The sequence below is a fragment of the Vanacampus margaritifer genome, chromosome 12, assembly GCF_051991255.1.
Source record: "Vanacampus margaritifer isolate UIUO_Vmar chromosome 12, RoL_Vmar_1.0, whole genome shotgun sequence".
NCBI classification, from domain to species: domain Eukaryota; kingdom Metazoa; phylum Chordata; class Actinopteri; order Syngnathiformes; family Syngnathidae; genus Vanacampus; species Vanacampus margaritifer.
Genome location: NC_135443.1, coordinates 16,677,059 through 16,698,383, shown reverse-complemented (window position 1 = coordinate 16,698,383; position 21,325 = coordinate 16,677,059). Strand labels below are relative to the sequence as shown.

The 21,325-nt window shown below is 38.8% G+C and overlaps 1 protein-coding gene across 23 annotated transcripts in view; it reads right to left on the bottom strand.

Moving 5' to 3' along the window:
- Nucleotides 1–20,248, bottom strand: part of dst (dystonin) — a 113,155-nt gene extending 92,907 nt beyond the window's left edge. For 5 of the 23 annotated variants that reach the window (XM_077581805.1, XM_077581810.1, XM_077581811.1 and 2 more), the window contains exons 1-4: nt 19,848–20,237; nt 19,611–19,642; nt 18,280–18,468; nt 13,970–14,183 (exon numbers count right to left, since the gene is read on the bottom strand). In XM_077581805.1, the coding sequence (XP_077437931.1) occupies nt 13,970–14,183; nt 18,280–18,468; nt 19,611–19,642; nt 19,848–20,031 (619 nt within the window). In that variant the 5' untranslated portion in view covers nt 20,032–20,237. Of the gene's footprint in view, nt 1–701; nt 857–12,331; nt 12,508–13,969; nt 14,184–14,408; nt 14,647–18,279; nt 18,469–19,610; nt 19,643–19,847 lie in introns of those variants that run through there. The other 18 variants (XM_077581816.1, XM_077581817.1, XM_077581807.1 and 15 more) reach the window with 9 other exon arrangements.
- Nucleotides 20,249–21,325: the final 1,077 nt, after the last annotated feature.

Sequence of the window (21,325 nt, the reverse complement as noted above, 5' to 3'; positions counted from 1 at the left end):
TTCAAAATACAAAAAAATCATATTTCTAAAAATGCATACATCTTTCTATAGATCTTGAGGCTCTGTGAGTCAACTCTGCAGATTCTAAGATTCAGCTAATCCAATAACAGCATTGCCGGAAAACACTTCTGAAAATTGGCTTGATGTGACTATTTCTTTGCATGAGGGCCGCAACATGTGTACCAGGCTTCCATGTCAAAATGTGAGGTCAGAACAAACGATCATATCACTCAGACAGAAAACAAAATCAATAAGAGCATCCAAAGGTAAGGAAAGTAGTCTGTCTTTCTCTTAAGTATGATGTAATTAAACAAACAGTGTTACTGCCAGTGTGAATCCACAGCAGGATGACACCATGTTACGCCTCTTCCCCACAAAGCCTGTGATCACCCCATGAATTAATCAATAAATATAGATCGGCTGGAAAAGTCTTCCAGGAAACGCAGCGTCATCCTCTTACTACGCACAGACAAGGTCAGCAATGGATGACTGGCTTTCACAAAGCAAACATGATTGTTTCTGCTTCATCCAATGTCAGGCTGCATCCATCACATTTTTCGAGATTAGCATATATTCTGTATAAAATATTGAGGGGAAATTGATATGAGGGTGCCATCTTCAGGATCTTACGAGGAAGAAAACATGATCTAAATTTTCAGTAGTAATTCACCCAAAGTCAGTTGGGAGAGGCTCCAACTTACAAATGATGACCCTCGTGAGGTTACGCAGTAAACAACATGGATGGACAGATGAATATGTTGTCTCTTTTCTCTCTGTTGTGGAACCGGTTTCCATGTCATCTCCCACTATTGGTTGTTCAGACATGTTAAAAGACAACTTCTAACCTCAGTGGGTTGATCTTGACAGAACACACACCACCTTTAAATTAAGTTAAAGTGGACTAAAGCAAAAACTATCATAAAAGGCAACAAAGATCTATATTATGTAACGTGACAGGAAGTGTTATTTTCTCACTGTCATGTCCTGCAAATGTCACATGAATGAGTGGGTGTGCTTTGTCCATGTCTACACCCGGTGGCCCCTCGCGTTAATGAGTCCACCAAAGCGCTCAAACATGCGGCCATGAGAGCGCCACACTTATTTGTAGACCTCAGCAAAGCACATGTGAGTTGCTATAAATAACTACAACCCTAAACCATGCTCCCCCCTGCAAAGGCACACTGCCATTTCCATTCATGCAGCCAACATGATGAGTTTGTTGTGGATTTTATTTCAGTCTTTGTATGTCGGCTGCGCTCTTAATCCAAAAAGACTTTACTTGATATAAAGCGTAATTTTAATTAATACAAAGTACAGTTTAAAATTCTTAGGGATCCTCTGGCTTTGTTGTTTTAATGACCTTTGTCACAGCAGTGATTTGAACATAGTAGGTATTACACTAAGTACATAAAACTTGATTTCCACATGAGATTGTAGAGGGTGGAAAAGGCATCCCATTAAACTTGGATAAATATCTATGAGATCAATGGAACCATCGAACTCCTGGAATCATTATGATGCAGCCTGTCTAGCTCCATGAACCAGGAAGTAGCCCGGTTACCTAACAAACAGATATACAAAAACAAACCCAAATATTATACATGATGTGGATTTTTTTTCCACGGTTGGTAACAGTCTACTGCTGTCAGTAATCTGGTCATAAATGGAGATTTAAACATTCATGTTGACAACAACTTGGACAAAAATACCAAGGAATTTTGTACCATACTTGATACTTTTGGTCTCTCACAATCAACACACAATCAAGGTCACATTCTTGATCTCATCATCTTGACATTTTATCTGTTGAGTTGAAAGATCTGGATATTTCAGATAATTTCTGTTTGTTCTTTAAAGTACAAACAATCCCAGAAGTTCAGACAACCACTGTCCCAATTTTTTTCTTTTTTTAAAGGTATATGAATGAGAACATAAACAGTATGTTTATGGAATTATTGGCTGCATCACCAACTGTCAATGCAGAGATTGTTGATGAACTTTTGGATGAATTTACCTAAAAAATCTCAAATGTTCTGGATGCTATTGCTCCTATTAAAACTAAGACCATTTCATCCCGACCTAAAACACCTTGAAGGTGTGCTACCAACGCAATGACTTTGAAACCAAAGTGCAGAAAAGCAGCGCAAAAGTAGAGAAAAACTGAACTCCAAGTTCATTTTGACCCGTACAGACAATGTCTTTGCAATTTTACCAAAGAGCTAGTAATAGCTAGACAACAACACTTTCTGAAATCATTATTAAGAACCTCAACAATACACGCATCCTATTTGCCGTGGTCAACAAACTCATAAATCCCCCAAATCAAACAGCGCCAGAACTCCTCTCAACAGATAAATGCAATGAATTTGCCTGCTATTTTAGTTTTTTTTTTTTTTTTTTTACGTACAAGCCATCAGGTCAAACATTGTCACAAACCAGCAAAATGACAAAATGATGCAGCACTTAAAATCACTGAGGAATAATTCATTAACCATGACAGAATTTGACTTAGTGGATAAAAATACTATAAAAGACTTGGTTCAGCAATTGTAACCTTCCACGAGCTGTCTTGACTCAATCCCTTCTGGCTTTTTCAAAACTATTGTGAAATCTGTTCAAATTGATTTACAGCAAATAATCAACTGCTCACTTGAATCAGGCGAGTTTCCTGAATCTCTTAAAGTAGCCACCATCCAGCCCATCCTAAAAAAGAGAATGCTGGATATCTCCCTGCTAGCAAAATAGACCAAACCTTCCCTTCTTAACCAAAATTGTTGAAAAAGTGTTTTTTAATCAACTCGGCAATTTCTTGAGCTCAAACTGACTTTTTGATAAATTCCAGTAAGGTTTCCGACCTCATCACAGTACAGAAACAGCTCTGATTAAAGTACAAAATGATATAAGATTGAGCACTGATGCAGGGAAGGTATCGGTGCTCGTCTTGTTGGATTGATCATAATATACTGTTGGACAGACTGGAAACTTGGGTGGGGTTAAATGGAAAAATCCTAAAATAGTTCAGGTCCTACTTTGGAGGAAAGGAGTTACTTTGTGACCATTGGAAATCTTGAATCTGAACAAATGGCCATGGGGTCCCTCAAGGGTCAGTCCTTGGACCCCTGTTGTTCAGTCTGTATATGTTACCTTTGGGTAAAATGCTTCAGAACGCCAATGTTGACTATCATAGTTATGCAGATGACACATAACTGTATTTATCAATGACCCCAAATGACAGCAGTTAAATAAACGTATTGTGTCACTCACTAGAGCAAATTAACAACTAGATGAACCAAAATTTCCTTCAGCTAAATGAAAACAAAACTGAGGTCATTGTTTTTGGCAATAAAGAAAAGAGGATTGCTTGAGACACCAGTTCGAAATCTTGGGGTGCTAATAGACTCAGACCTGATTTTCAGCGATCATATCAAATCAATCACTCAGACAGCCTTTTACCAACTGAAAAACATATCTAGACTGAAGGACTGTATGCTCCAAGCAGACCAAGTGAAGCTTATCCATGCTTTTATCTCCAGCAGACTCAATTACTGTAGCGGTCTTCTGTAGCGGACTGGACTCTCTCAAAAGAACATCAGACAATTGCAGCTCATTCAGACCGCTGCAGCTCGAGTTCTGACCAAAACAAAGAGATCCGAACATATCACTCCAGTCCTTAAGGTTTTACATTGGCTCCCAGTCGGCTGTAGAATACATTTCAAAAATCTGCTACAGGTCTATAAATCACTGAACGGTTTGGGCCCTGAAATTATTCAAGAAATGCTGATTGAATACAAACCCAGCAGGACTCTGAGATCTACAGACTTGGGCCAACTAGTGGAACCCAGAGTTTGAAGTAAATATAGTGAAGCTGCATTTAGCTGTTATGCTGCACACAAATGGAACAAGCTGCCCACAGAAGTGAAGTCAGCCCCAAGTGTAAATGTTTTTAAATCCAGATTGATTTTGTTATTAATTTTGTATTTATTTATTTATTTTAACTTCCTCACGCTAAATGTTTTTAAAGTTTGCTGTCTAATGTTTTAACAATGTCAACCTATGCTCTTTTAGCAAATTTTGTAACCTACTTTTGTTTTCTCTTTTTGCTCTGAATTTTTGTTTGTTTGTTGATAAGTGTTTCCTTTCCTTATGTAAAGCACATTGAGTTGCCTTGTGTATGAAATGTGTTACACAAATAAACTTGCCTTGCCTACTGAGGACATTGTGGTAAATTGCACTATTTGTTCTAAGACTACTTACTTACTCATTTTGTATAATTGTATGTATTCAACTTCGTGAGGGCAATTCAAAGAAGGTTCTTCTTTCCTGTGCACAAAGCAAAGTCCAGGCCCATTTGAAGGGCTTGCCTTTTTCTTAACAGTTTCCATCAGTTATTTCCCATATTGAACAGCGAAACAAGTTACACAGCCTTCATTTACATGCATGTAGGAGACCTTAAATATACATTGCTAAATATAACACTGCCGCCACTGAAGGATGATGAGCCAACTCAAAATGCCTTCCTCCTCCACATCAATTTAAGAGGAATGTTGTCATCATGACATCCTTCTAAGCTGTAAACAAATATACAGACAAGATGACGCATTTTTGTCATTCTTGCCGAGTGACAATAACAGACGGCTTTCTCCACAAGGGGCAAGGCAGCGGGACAAATATGTAACAGAATAACACTTGAACGGCGGAAACAGGTTCTGAGCTTTCAGGGCAGACTTTACAGAGTGTGTCAAGTCAACAGTACATGACAATGTATACTACAAGCAGATGATGAAAAAAAAACAAAAGCGGAGAAGGGCGGCGCTTGCCGGACCGGAAGGCTGCTTTGGCTGCAGCTCGTGAGTCAGTCGGAACAGATGATGTCATGTGAGAGAAGTTGAACAGAGCGGTACATGGGAGTCCGGCTCTCCTCCTCGTCACCATGACAGCATATAAATACAACAAGCATGACGCAACTGCATATGACCACATTGCCGGTAAAGTTCACAATTATAAATCAATACCACCATTTTTTAGCATTTATATAAATAAAAACATATATTTAAAGATTAACGATGTAAAAAAAAAAAAAGAGACATAATTCCTAAGCAGTTCTGAGAGAATAATAATAAATGTGTTTGACGTGGCCTGGTAAACATTTCAAATAAAGATATGATGCTCAGTTTTTACAGCTCATTGGAGAAGTGTTTAGGGCACTCAGACTTATCTGAATACGGACCATGAGCGTGTTTAACCTTGTAACATTAAATCAGATGGCATGTAACATTGTAGAGCTCAGCCATACAATGCATACACTGATCTAAGGGCGTCTCTTCTTTGGTAATCTTGTCAAATGAAGCAGGAAGGAGCCATATAAATGAATTTCAAAGAAAGCTTTAGATCGGACGATTACTGAGCACCAGCTGAAATGTAAATTGGTCATTCTGAAGAGTGTGCTGTATAAAATAAGTCATAAATGCGGTGTACTTATATGCCCACTGAAAATTAGTCAATGTGTGGTCATGATTAAAAATCTACATAAACATGTTCAAATGTATTGAGCACCTTTTACATGTGAACAAAATGATTACAGGGTCACTGGCCAACTCAACTATACTGTTGAGCAGGAAAGAGCATTTTCAAAGTGCGGCTCCCTGGTGTTTAAATGTCAAATACACAGTCAAAAGGAGTGTCAGACACCAACCACCACTATCAACTTGACACATGAACAAGTTTCTCGAACTTGTATGCTGCTCCCATAAAAACAAAGTGTCTTTTGTGCGATAACAGTCCGTCTCCATGGAGAGAGAATGACGGGTGGGTGGGCCGCTCAGTGGGTCGTTTGAATGTGATGAGTAGGGAAGTCGACATGGAGCAAGAGGGGATGGGCAGGGCGACGCCCAAGAGTATGGACAAAAGAAGTGACAGTGCAAAAAAATTTCAACCCCTCAAAAAAACATGCTTTCACTTTCGTCAAACTTCATTTGAACTTTAATATTCTTAAAATTCTGTCAGGAAAATTACAACAGGCTGCATGTGGTGTAACAATCCGCAGTATGGCATCATGCCACAAGGTGGCGCCTCCTTGGTTTTGTCATGCCTATGCAGCACTTTTTTGTTTGGCTATCAGTATATTTGATGGCGTGGACTTGTACGCGTAATCGTGACGCATGGTAGAGCCAAGATGTCTCCTTTTTCTTATTAATAAAATAAACCTGTGGACTTCCAGTCCCTTTGTTTGCTCTCCAATTACAGTTACAGTGGGAGTGTGTTTTACATATATTTAACATTAATGCTTCAAAGAATAAATCAATCACATAACGATTATTTACTTAGCACTGACATTTCACGTTACACAAATATTTTCAATTGATGGCTGGACCCAAACATCTTAGGGCTACGGGCCATTTTCATGTGAAGACATTTTCAATGCACAAAACACATTATAGGCCAACAAGTATATTATTACAAGACTAGCAGCGATCGTGGTAAGCCTCAAGAACAACGAAGCATCGGGAATCTGAGCATTTAGCCAGGTTTCCGTGATTAATAAAATGCAAACCAGACCCGAACATAGCAATTTCCACTAGGTGTAATTCCCAATTCACTAGATGTGTGTTCTATGGAACGGGTTTTAGCTCAGCAACTGAGGTTTGAGCGATTGCTTCTTAGCATAGTCATTAGCCATTAGCTCGGGAGCCCCCGCTTTGTTTACGTTCCCACTGTCACCAAAGGCGTCTGTCAGACCCGACAACAATCTCGTTTGAGATGTTGAAAGTGCGATGAAAGTTGATAGAACTTGTCAAGTTGTACTGTAATATAATGTCCACAATTATTATACGGCAGCGAAGGTAAAACTACAGTTAAATCTGAATGTTAGTCCCGGCTCCAATACATTCTTAAGACTACCAACCCTATACACCCTACGCCCAAATTATTTTTCCATCGGATCTCCATGATTCACGTAGGTCACCTATTTTGGTTTCAAAACGGTGTCGCGAATTTCGCCAAAAGGTGAGTGATTTTAATTCATGTTTCAATGAGAATTGTTGAAATGTTACTCAGCTGTGTAGAACACAGTAGCTGTATAAATAAATAAACGAAAATGAAATGAAAACAAGCTGGGGGAAAACTGACCCAAAGGAAGAAAGAAGCATGGTGCAAAGAAAGATCCGGAAGGCTGAGGAGGAAATACAGTAATCAGAATGTCAAGGTTGGAGGGAGCAATTGAGAAAATCTGGAGCATTGAAGAACATTTGCTAAACTTCTTGTTGATGTCCTACCGACTCCATCAAACCTCCACACATGGGGGTGGCAAGAGAGTCCCAGTTGCATGCTCTGCGGCAAGACTGCTAGCATTGAGCATGTCTGCTCATCTTGCCAATCAAGCCTAGCAGACGGGAAATTCCGGTGGCGTCCAGATAAGATCCTGGCTCAGTTGGCAGAGAGGGTATAACAGGCAAGGGGAAAGCCAAAATAACTTTCCACTGGGCCCCACTTTATCAACTTTGTCAAGCCAGGAAAGACTGATGCAACATGGAAGAGCGAAGGCATTTTAAGCTCAACGAATGACTGGAAGTTGCAGGACGACCTGAAGAAATTCCCAGAGGATACAAGCCCATACAAGATGAGATATGGTCTTCTGGTCTAAGGGTACCAAACAGGTAGTGCTCATAGAGCTGAGCTCTCAGCACACTAAGAGAGGAGGTGTACAAGCATAAACTACGAATATCAATCTATGATCTTCAAAAAAATGGCAAAATGGGTGGAAGGCCTGGAAGCTACTGGTTAAGGGCTCCAGTTGGAGAACACTTGGATAGTTGAAAATGGAAGGTGCAGCCGGGAAGTGGCTGACAGGTAACATCATCAGGCCTGTCACATGAGAGACTGACAAAAAATATATAACCAAACTAACTTCTGGATAGTTCTGGCTTAAGCACTGGCAATGTGCCTGTGAGCAAGGCATTAAACACACTTTTTTTTGCATACACAGTAAATTCTGTAGAGTAAATTTGACTATATTTAGAGTGGGACCAAATAGACTCCATTTTAGAGTAATATTTACACTTGGAAGAGAGTAAAATAAAGTATTTTAGGAAAATCAATCATGGGTTGAGGAAACAACTCGCGATCTTCAGCAATCTACTCCCTGAGCCACGCAGCTCCTGCTGTGTGTTAGTATATTGCCCGTGTCAGCTGGAATCTTCCTATCTCCAAGATACCAAAAGCAATGTTTTTGTTCTCCTCTTGGATATAAGCAAACAGTAAGAGGGGCAGAGCTCAGGTGGTAGTGTGGCAGTTTCCAAAACTGAAGGTCGTGAGTTTGTTCCTCAACCCTTGAGTGACCTTTATTTATTTATTTATTTAATTCTTTATTTTACTCTCTTTCAACTGTAAATGTTAGCCTACTCTAAAACTGAGTCTATTTGGTCCCACTCTAAATAGAGTCAAATATACTCAAAAATAGAATTAAATTTACTGTGTAGGATGAAACACATCTCCATTGGAGTGCATATTCGGGGTAATGTGTCGTGCAGTGGTAGTATAAAGCACTAACAATTTTTGTAAATATTCTATATGGTGATTTCAACCCAATGACATGTTCAGAATTTGTTCAGAACTTCAACTCCAAACATTTACTGCATTGAAACGTTTCAACTTTGAGCGCTTGAGTGGCCTACCAAACAGGCTTAGCTAGAACAGTGTGATCCAACACAGCCCAACGCTGTGCACACTTATATGTACCTAAGAAATGCTGCCTTCCTCTAATTCCACAAGAATTCTAGACTATTGTATAGCGACCGCTGAATTGCAGTGTGACCAGAGTAGTTAAGTGTATTATTACCTCTAATACCTAATTAGTGAGGCATTCTTGCAGCAACACACCTCGCCCCATGTGTGTTCTGCTATGCAAAATCAAGTCACATTTGAACTGTGAACTCTCATTTCTTTTACTATTCCAAATTTGGATGGTAATACATTCTGAAAAGTGGTTGTGTACATATTTTTCTGTGTAATTATAAGTCATGTACCTCTTTCTGTTTGTGATGAGGTCATAAAAATGGTGGTCAGTATATATAAATCTGCAACTACTGAAGTCTATAATCATCGGATAATTAGATATGGAGGTATAAAAAACGTCTGCTTCATAGTTTAGCCCTCTAGCTGTTGGCTTGTCTTTGTGCTTGTGTTGTGATTTTGCTATGGGAATGTGTTCTTTTTCTAGTCTTCTCATCACATGGGGAGAAGCTTGAGGCTTGAGCTCATCATAACAACAAGAATTAAAGCCAAATTCTTTCCAGACTGTAAAAAGCTGCCTTGGTGACTTTTGATTGACACTGTCAAAAATGTGATCATTTAAACAGTATGCTTATTGTATTTTAATAATAATCAACCCAACAAAGAATTCAGGCTCACATTCACCTCTGGACAATTTTTAGTTTTCATTTCATCTAAGTCTAAGAAACATGTTTTTGGAATGTGAGGGGGAAACTCACACAAGCAAATGGAGAACACCACGCAAAAAGGAGTCTGGCTTCGAACCACCAACCTTAAAACTAGGAATGCACGATAATGCTAGTTTTATGATATCGATAAACCATTCATTTAGAAAGTGCCGACGTCGATAACCGATAAGTAAACCGATAATTGTTTGCAAAATTAACTTGAATACAAATATACTTTCAGGTCTTACTATAAGTCTAACATGTACAAAATTTTACTGATTATCTCTGCTTCAAAGTAACTCATTTTGAGTCCCCCCCCCCCCCCCCAAAAAAAACAGTCATGTTTTAAAAATGCAACAAAAAAACGTGAGGGGAGACACAGTAAAGAAAGCCACGCTGGCGACTGCCATGTTGCCATGATGAATCTTCTGTGAACACGAAGTCGTTCGCATTATGATGTCACAAATATGCAACACCATCATAGGAGAGGGGAGGGGTGAGGAGTTGGCCACAACTTGAGCCACAAACTGGACCAACGCAAGTCTATTATTGTTGTCAGATTTCTTCATTATCTGGTTTAGCTGTATGACGTCAAATTGGTCGATAATTGCGATAATTATTGGCCACCGATATTAGCGCGCATCCCTACTTAAAACTGTAAGACGGATCGGATGTGCTATCCAAACATTGGAATAAGAAATAAGGTTTTGTAAATCAACAAAAAAGGTGTATTTTCTAACACATCGATGGAAAGGATTAACATTAAGAATGTAGCAACTTTACCAGTCAGCAGCTTTGGCATCTTTATAAAATCTCTAAAGCCTGCCTTCTCTCTGCTTAATCAGATAAATTGTGATAAATTTAACAATTAATTAGATATCAACTAGCTGAAAGCCTACCAAGGATTAAAAGTTTGTTTGAAAAAAAACTAATCTCCTACACCTTTCATTTAAAACAGCTTTCTATTAAAAATAATAATAAACTGGAATTATCGCCCGAAAAAAATAAAGACGAAAGCATCTCTTACCCTTCTTAATAAAGTTCATCTTCAATGAAAATTCATCAGGGAGTCGACTATATACTGATGCTCAAATCTGAGTGTTCGCTTATGTGATAGCAAGCCAAAGAAGTGAGCTTGTTATCGGTCGCAGTCTAGCGGCTAATGATGCTATATCATATGATCTCGCTGGAGTAGTCGGGATGTTTAATACCGCAGCTGACTGACCCTGGTAGCTTTGAACAGTTGACAGAAGTAACTCATAAGTGAATCTTTGTATCCTATCCTTTCGTTTTTTTGTTGCTACGCTTTGTTCGCAAGTGCGCAGAGGAGACACAAGAGTTAGAAGCCTGGCTGTCAGGTTCACTTTAGCTCCACAGTATTTCCACCCTTTGGCCTTGCCTGACAACTCATGTGCATGATTTTGTCTCAGTAATGTAGTCTGCTCACGTGCGCCACATCCACAGCACCACATCCACTCCAGTGCAGCATCTCCAAGGAGGAAACGCCTAAAAGTGCTCTGTCATTGTCTCGAGAATCTTTCTCATAAGAAGACCAAACCTGCAAAGGTGGACCACCCTGAAAGGAAGCGCTACTAAAGCTGTAGCGCAATGAGCTTCTTTTTGGATGTGTGCAGGTTTTTAGCCTATCTTCTAAACTACGCTTGTCTAGATGAATACCTACACTAAAACCGCATATTATATCTTGTTTAGACAAAAAATTCCCAATCTATATAGTTCAACACAAGACATCAAGTGTAGAGACTAAAAATTTGAAAATACATATGGCAATATGGCAATATGGAACACATCAGATATTAGGGATGGGTATTGCTCAATAACTCCAGATACACTATCACAACCAGGCTTCAAACTGGTCTGATCGACTGGATCAGCTTTTTTTTTTTTTTAATTAGAAGAAGAATTAGAAGATTAAGAGGGTTAATTCTCCCCTTGCATTTCAATTGGTGTCAATTATAAGTGGGTTTTTCGCTATTCATGGGCCAGTGCATCCTTATCCCTCTTGAATGGCGGCGGTCGACTGTAGTGTAAATATAAAAGGTGATAAATAGAGATATTGCTCCATCTTCTGATCGAATCTGTCATCGGGTTTTTTTCCAAACTCACTGATTGATGATCGGCCGTTTAAAGACTAATCACAACATTTTACCATTGGTATGAACTATAATAATTATTATAATCTATAATACAAAATTATAGATATAACTTGTAGAAAGAGTTGTCTTAGACAGAAAGCATAACTGTTTTAAAATGCTTTGGTTTGAGTGTGTGAGAATATATTTTAGTTGTGCACCAACTCAAAGCATCATTTTCAGGATAATTTTAAGTGTAAAGGCATTCTATTCTATTTTACCGACTAGATCTAAAATAAGTGTATAGCAACACTTTAACAGTCCAATGGAAAGCTGATTATGCAGGAAAATAGTGAACGTAAAAAAATCTGTATAGCTATTTCACAAAAAACAGTTAGAGATTGATCTGATTAGAAATACAAATGTCTACATATAAAATGTCCTTGTCACTATATAAAAGCTTACAGTATTTCAAATTTCAAGAACAATAAATTACGCAGCTAGCTTCTTATTCCACACTGACTACTTCCACACAGCATCTGAGCAAGACTCATCATATGACCAGATTGTCAAATGAACGTCATTATGAAATTCAGCCTATGATGTCATACATGAAATATTTTCACCTTTCCACAGACAGCACGAATAAGAGGCAGACAGAGAAAGGCGAGAGGGGGCGGCTGGCTGGCTGGCTGGCTGGCTGCTTGGGTGGGTGGGTCATGCTGACATTTATTAATGCGCTGTCAAACCGCAATCGGACAACATTTAAAACCTTCCTCACAGCCAATCAACACTTGTTCACTTTACCTTTGTATTTTTCCAAAACGTCCTCATAAGCCTGAAGGTATTCCCGTTCGTCCGAGAGAGCAAAACCCTGCGCGGCGTGCTGAGCCATAACACGGCCTCGACACACTGGACGCTCACCAGCGGCGGACAGGGACACAGCATGTGTGTGTGCGCGCGTGTAATTTCTACGTGTGTCTATGCGCGTGTGTATGTGGTGGCTCCTCAAGAGTGATCGGCGCTGTTGTTGCACAGAAGGAAACGCCCTACATCCCTCCCTTGCGTGCTCGTCCAATAAGACCGACTTCCTGCCCGGACTTGACTGGCTTGAGAGAGAACCAGCGGGAGGACCAGCACGCGCTGTAGAAAGTGTCAGTTTGCGCGTGTCATATTGTCTCATTTGGGATCTTGTTTTAGTGTTCAAATCTCACGCAAACTCTGTATTTGGGGGAAAGGCGGCGTAACCGTTGCACAGCCGACACTTGGGCTCAAGAAACAGTCAGAAAATGAAGATTACACCATTATTTTCTGGAATGACAAATTCATTTTTTGCAGCGTCCAGTAGAGACGCTCTGTCGCTGAGCCGGTTTGAAACGTACAGGACTTGGCTTTATTCTCTCTCAGGGTTAAGAAGGAAGGAAGGAAGGAAGGAAGGAAAGAAGGAAGGAAGGAAGGAAGGAAGGAAGGAAGGAAGGAAGGAAGGAGGGAGGAAGGAAGGAAGGAAGGAAGGGGGGATAGATAGATAGATAGATAGATAGATAGATAGATAGATAGATAGATAGATAGATAGATAGATAGATAGATAGATAGATAGATAGATAGATAGATTTGGTTGTTTAGATACCTTTTTCCATTTAAAATTGTCCAGATGCTAAAAATTTTAGTTGTAAAATATTCTCATATAGTCCTCCAAGAAAGCAGACTGATTATCTTTGTTATGAACCAAAATAAAAGTGTTGAAAAGCAATAATTTTTTTTGTCTATTTTCCTCACATCACAGACCAAACCAGCTAGTAACTGAATCATAATCCATTTGTTTGAGCACTGTGGTTTCAGAATAGTGTCCTGTTTTTGAAAAAAAAAATCATATTCATTGATTAATCAAAAAAAAAATCGACAGATTAATCAATTATTGAAATAATTGTTCGTTAGTTTTAGCCCTTAAAGACTGTGCAGTGGGCCTTCGTTGACTTTGTTTTTTTTTGTTTTGTTTTTTGTTTGTTTGTTTTTCTTTTCTGGAGATGCAGAAATGCTCAAATTCGTCCCAATTATTGATATGTGTGTACCTATTGCCACCCCTTAATGTGAAGCATTCATTTTACAAAGACATTCGGCTATATATGAGACCTATGGTTGGATGAGTTTGTTGCAAAAAAAAAAACTTGAGCCTAGGTCTCAATCCAAATCGAGCACTATAAACTACAAATGAGATCATGAGCCATGTATCTTTATCAGGCTTCAAATTTCTATCCACTCATCATCTATAGCCATCAATCCATCTAGCCATCCTTTGTATCCATCAAAGTGCACAACTGCATCCTCCTAATCCAAAATACCATCACACATGAGCCCAGGGTGTGTCACCCCCCCCCCCCCCCCCCCCCCCAAAAAAAAAAACATCTAATGAGATGTCACAATAAAGCCATGTGTGTCTGCCCTCACCTGCGATTCTGAGCACCGCTCTCTCGGCCGGATCCAGCACGGAGCCTCCCTGAATCTTCCTCTTGGATCTCTCGTGCCTGGGCAGGTTCCATGGCAGAGTGTCGCCAGGTGCCGGCGATGCCGACCCGGATTTGATGCTGTAATCGTCCTCTTCGGATAAATCCGCAGAGGAAGACATGGAGCAGTGGAGGGAAGGGTTCCCCGAACAGGAGCTCTGAGACAAAAGGGGATAGTAACGAAACAAAGCGTTACTTTGTATCACAGTCACATTGAAATGAAAATGCAAAGGTGAAGGGAAATATAAAAACAGGTGTCTGTATTTATTTAGTCTCGCGATTGGGGTCAAGTAAGACCATTTTCACAACAAAAGAAAGCTAATTAACGGTAACATGCAGTCAATAGTGTCTAGCACCCCCGCCAGGTCAACATCATTACTTACCACGCTATACATCATGAAGCCCCCCCAAAACGATCCTATTTGCGTGTTATTATTAGCTTCCTCCACCGTTCGATCCCACATCCGTCACATCCGTGCGTCCACGCAGTGCCACGCCCTTGTGGGGATGCTCCAGGCGGGTCACGATTTGAGCTCATTTAGCGATGATGCGAGGTGATGTCAGAGCTCCAGAAGGAGCCGAGGGGATGCTAGTGATGGCGAGCCGTGAGCTGTCGAGGCAGGCTGGCTGTTCTGTGACAGGACGGCAGGCACGCCCATGTGTTCTCCCGCGTCATGCGCGCCAGCCAGAGAAGAGGCTGCGCAGCCAACAGCGACCCGCAAAGGTGCTGGTAGGATACAAACGAGTAACAAGATGCGAGGACAAGAGCACCAGGGGGCTCCCGCTGACTGGCTATAATGTATACAACATAAGGTGACAATAATTGGAGGGGATTTGGACGCAGATAGAAAGCTTTGATGAATGTGTGCCAAGCAGGTCCCATAAAGGCTAAAAACAACATTTATACTTCACACAGTCAATGAAAAACCTCTCACATTGCCTAAAACATCTCACACTCGCAAAAAATGTGTGAATGTACCAAAACGAATTATCTTAAATAAATAAATAATCCCGTTGCATTTAGCTGTACATGTTAGGGATAGATCAGGCAGGCCAATTAGCCGCCGATGTACAGTACAGCATTCAATGAGTATCGATATATCAACTTTTTTTTTCTTGTTATTATCGTGTTTTCATGGAACTATTTATTTAAATTTTCAGGTAACTTAATAAGCGAAGCTGTCGACCCTGGGAACTCCTTGCACCTTTTGTTTTTGTTTAAAATTAAAATTAAGAAAAGTGAAAATTTAACATTTCAGAAATGTTGAAATATTGGAAAGCTTTATTGACTGTAGAAAACAATAGGGAGCTATTTCAATGTTTAAGTTTTCATTTAACTTTTTAAGATATGTTTCTGTCTCCATGTATGACCTTGAGGGCTCCTTGAACTTTTTGTGTTGGAGTTTGAATTTTTTTTATGCCAATATTTTCCCTTCTAGTGAAAGTGAATATCGGCTCCAAATATCAGTTGTCGGCCTCCTTGACTATTAATAATTGGTATTATATATATATATATATATATATATATATATATATATATATATATATATATATATATATATATATATATATATATATATATATATATATATAAATCAATTAATCAATTAATTAAATATTTTATATATCGGCTGCAATCCAATATATTGGTTGAAAACTGATATATTAGCCAATTAAGAACATTTACTATAGGATACTATCTACAAACAAATTGATGGATAACTAATTTTGCAATCAAAAGCCAGTAAAAAATAGTTTGTTCTACTATTTAATGGAGGTTGGAAACAAAAACAAAAAATACTTTTTGACCAATGTCAATTAATCACCCTATTACATCATAACCTTTATTCTTTATTCTGAAGGAATTTGCGAATGCTGCTTCACCAGGGCAGACATGGTGTTGAGCTACTGAGCAAATGCATTGTTACAATTTGTTGGACTCCATGAAGTGCTGTATAACTTTAATTAAAGGGAGCACAACAAAATTTAAATAAAGATGATCATGATGTTTTGAACAGAGCACAAACAAGACTGGCTGGGTCGTTTTAAGGCTGGAGTTGAATGTGGAGAAAACAAGAAGAAGGAATTCTAATTTAAGAAATGAACTGCAAAAAACTGTTCTTAGGTCAGCCAAACTGTTAATAATAGAAATCCCTTCATCTTCTTTCCACGCTTCATCTTGATAAAAAGTGACGAGTTGCATTTTTATCATCTTTTTCTGCATGCTCATAATTCCTCTCACAAAAGATAAGACTATGATGCAAAACGTGGGTTTTAAAAGTGTGTATCCTCCATCAGCCTAAATGATTCTCTGTTTTATGTAAGAAGCAATCTGGACGGGGATAAGAATAGCTGACAGATTAGAGCCCATCCAATGTTTTTTAATTGAAGGCTTATCCCCCGTTTTACAAGAGGTACACCACTCTTCGCTCCATGATAATACCCCAATCTCTCTAATACAATGCTGCAACTATCAACACAACTCTCATATCTACTAGTTTTTATAACATCAAATATGAAAGAATCACATTTTCCAAGGAAGGTCAAACATAACGCAAAGCCGAGAACACTTACATTTTTTAAAAAGTGATGCGTTCATAGATCTGTTTTGCAAATCTGCAATTTTTTAGGCATCCGTCTGTCTTGAGTGCAGTAAAAAAAAAAAAAAAAGAACATTTAAAATTAGAATCTTTGAAGCTTTTATAAGCACCCTCACAAATGTCTATGTCCTCTTCCATTACAATTTAAAGCTACGTTTTAAATCCACCAGTAAAGAAAGGCACACCTACACAATAAACATGGAAACAATATAATTTGAACCATTAAATGGATTGGGGGGGGGGGGGGGGGGCAACTCACTAACTAATTTAGTCTAATTTAACTTAGTATTATTTGAGTAAAAGAGAGCCTGTGACCCAAAACCTTTGCCCATCGTAGTGTGGATTTTGATTCGACTGTAATGGAAAACAAATGTCTCAGGTCATCCTAATAGGTTTCATATGCTATCCGCATTATTGCAGCACGACTAATGGAGGCAGGAAGTTGCAGCACAGCCGGGGAGATCGATGAGATCACTTCTCACCTCCCACTGGGACGAAACATCTGAGCCATGTCATTTCGATCACATTATTACTTGTACAAAGAGAATGCTTGCATGACACTTGAAAGTACACTTTTCAGATGTATTACCTTATCATCCATGACCAAAATGACACACCCTATTTTCATGCACATAACCAAAAATAAGCAATGTTAAACTGTAGATTTATATTTAAAACCTCTGCTGTGACCATTATATAAATATATATATATATATATATATATATATATAAAGTAGGTAAAAAGGATATACAAACAACTGCTCAAATGCCAGATGTTTGTAATACAAAAAAAATAAAAATGAGGTCAAGATAAATCATTTCAAAACGTTTTTGTAATTTCACCTATAGTGTATAGTACAACTCAAATGGGAACAAAAAAAAATTTCTGAAGCATTTTAGAAAAAGAAAGTAAACATAAACAGGGATAATGTGCTTGTAAAAGTGTGCACACCCACTTAAAACATGTCATGTGGCTGTTCAGATTCAACCAATCACAGTTAAATGGCAGTCAGCACACACCAGCCTCTTTATTAACACCAAATGAAGTTTAGCTGTTCTTGTAGTTCCTGACACAGCATCAGAGGGATCCTATTCAAAGTTATCACAAGAGAAGGGTTTTAAGGGCTTTTAAATAAATGAATGTCGAGTCCTTACAAGTCCTTAATAAACCATGGAACAACGTCAGGACAGACATCATAGGAAGAAAATATGAAATAACTGTGATGTTACCAAGTACCTCCAAAATGTTTGTTTTTTAAACAAAAGGGGGTGGGGATCAGGGATTATGCCAAGACGCCAACAGAAGCTGCAGCGCAGTTGCTGGCAAAAACTGGCTGTTAAGTACATGCATTAACATCTTCCATTTTCTTCATATGTCTGGGATATGGCAGAAAGATTTTCTTGGATGTTGGAAAATATGCAACCACAATATTGTTGTTTATTGTTTATTTTTACTTGAAAATATTTATTTTTATTCTTTTTTTATTGTTTTAATTAAGTTAGGCCACATTTTAGTTGAAAACATTTTTAAATTGTTTATATTGGTTTGTTTTTTTATATGACAGAAAAAAATTAAAAGGGGGTTATAGACTTTTGTTTCTATTGTATTAGCTTAGCCCATTAAATAAAAAAAGGGGGAAAAAAGTATACCTACAGTTTTGCGTGTCGGGGTGACTTGCACAGACTGATAAAACTCCGGCAGGACTCGCTTCTTGACTTTGCGTTTCCTGAGAATGGATGAGGAATCCGGCTCATTGCCCGTGACCTCCACCAAATTGGACTTTTCCTCTGTCAGCCGAGCATGTGAACTCCTTCTGGAGTGGCGTGGACTGTGTCTGAAGCCCTGGGAAACAAGAGCAGACAATCACAATAACACGTGGGTTATTTTAGCAATGATGCGTTTGCTTGACATATAATTGAAGAAACGGAAATGAACAAATAAAATAAAAAACTGTCTCTCAAAAAAAGATACAGAAACTGTTGTCCACATACTCATATGTATACAATACTAAATAAAAACACATTTGCTTGAAGGCTCAGTTATAATTCTATTATTGAATAAGAATTCAGGATCAAGAATGCCTCAAAAATATTTGTGTGCTATAGCTGAAATCAATTCAGTTCAAATTAAGTTGAATATGTTTTGTCATATTGCCATAATTTATTTTAAATTTAATTTGGTAATTCAAATCATGAAGCTGAATGTAAAATGCAACTGCTACTGCTCCTTCTGCAAGTATTCAAATGGCACATATTTTCAAGTCATCACTCTATTGCAAATTATAGTAGGTTTGTCTTTTGTACCATTTATTCATGTTTATGTTTTATGTTATATGTTTCTGTAAAGCGCTTTGTGACAGCTATACGCTGGTTGAAAATGCTACATAAATAAAGATGTAATGACATTAATTTATTACATTCAAACTTTCCTGAAACGTCTATGTTTTTCTTCCTAAAGTTTTCTTTTCGTTAAGTAGTTTGGTGTACTTTGATAACTGTTTCAGCACATTCGAGTGTCCTGTTTTATTTTGAAAACAAAGTCCCTTAACCGGAAGCAAAAAAACGAAGAGAGCTTGACAACAAAACAAAAACAAAAAACACTTTTACCGTAGTTATAAGCAAATTATGTGCTTAATGTTTGTCACTTATACCAAATATCAAGTAGTATTCTTTATATTGATGCCAAAACATTTATTGCTAGTGTTAAACCTAGCTGTTTGAAATGAAACTGCCAAATCACCCACATTATTGATGACACATGCGCACTGCGCACTTGGTAGTCGTAGTCCATGGTGACAATGCGGTCTTTCAATAAAATAGAACCAAATATTTTAGCCACAATGGGAGCCATATTTGTAGGAATAATAAAAACAAAAAACAGTCTGCGTCAAGTAGCAATTTCTTATAATTATAATAACCGACGGTGCTTTTTGATGATTATGACGAGAATGACGTACACAAACTTATGACAAAAGTTCATCCTACCTCTGATCGAAAATGATGAGTTCGGAGGCCCACTACGGAATAGATAAGACAAGTCAGCCTTGCATTATATTCTGGAATCTGGCTGCAGCGTACAAAGGTAGATGATAAACATGTCTCATGTCAAACGACCATGAATCTTGACAGCATCTTTGCGCACATTGTTTCCCCCTTGTATGCAGCCATGACAACATGAGACATGCGAACGCGAGGATATATGAACCATATTCCAACACTCACCGCGACACCTGGAGCGCCCCGAAAGCACCGATTTGATGGGCTGCTTCCCACGAGCGACGTTGCGTTGCCAGCTACAAAAAAACAAGATCGTGGCAACGGTCCCGAGTAAAAGCAAGAGCAGCAGAAGCGCGCACTGAACACTGAGCGGCCTGAGGAGGACCAAAAACACGGCAGCGATCATCATCGAACTGAGATGAGGCAGCCGAGAGCCGCTAGACTCACACCTCCTCCACCTCCTCCTTTACCTCCCCCAAGGCCAGAAAAGAGGAGACGCGCAGAAGCTCGCCAATCATTGTCCCTCTTACTGGGCCACTCGTGGAGCGCAAAATAAAATCCACGTAGCCCAGGCTACCGTGAGACCGTTACGTTGTGAGTGAGTCAGCAGCAAGTCGCACTTATTTATTTATTTCTGTCAGGGTGCAGCGAGAGAGTCAGCACATTCATCCATGCCCTTCCAGTAATCTGCTGCAGAGATGCCCCAAAAAGGATCAAGCTTGAGCACAAGCAGTGCTTTATATAATCATGTTGACATGTTTTCCACCGGGTCTTTTTTATACTGCAAGTGCATCTTTTCTTTGTTTTTAAAGCAAGGGTTTTGATCAGGGTAGAGCTATTATGGCACACACATGCCTGACTGATGCAACAAGGTTATGTAATGTTATTATATTAGCATTTGCTTCGTTAAAAAAAAAAAAAAATGCTGCCACCATGGCTTAATGTTCATAGTGACTGAAGTGGCCTATGTGCTCAGTTGCGCATCCCTATTTGCATCCTGGATCCATCATTTTAATGTGTTTACAAAAATACTCACACTTTTTGGGGTCCATGGGGTCCCCAAGCAGCCGCTTATGTGCCTTACTTTTCTTGTGCCTCGGGCTGGTTCTGTTTAATTTCCTAGAGTGCGTGTCCTCATTTGGATTGCTGGTGAGCTGGAGCCAATCCAAACTTACTTTGGGCCAGAGGCGAGGTACACTCTGAACTGGTCACCAGTCAATGGCACGGCATTTATGGATAACCATTCAAACACACATTCACATTTTTATACTATTTCTCCTTGTGGGATTATAACACTGGTCTGCATAAAAAAAAATAAACAAGAATGACATGTCTCAACAAGGTTCATTGTACAAGCTATTATGCATCCAGGATTTTCTGAGGTTTCTTTTCTGAGGGCAAGCATTCTTGGTTTAAATTGTGGACAATGGCATGTGAATATATTTTCAGCTTTATATATAATAAGCAGGTATTACTGTATATTATACTGTATATATATATTTGTTACACTTTGTTTCAAATGACAAAAAAACGGGAGCATATATATATATATAGTGATTGTGTGTGTTTATTATTATTATTTTTACTTTTGCAGTCATAGAGGCCTTTATTTAGTTATTTTGTGTTCATTGCATTAAGCTAACATCAGCTAGCAAAATGTCACCTAGCACGGTTAGGCCAGTTAAACAAACCTATTTAAAAAA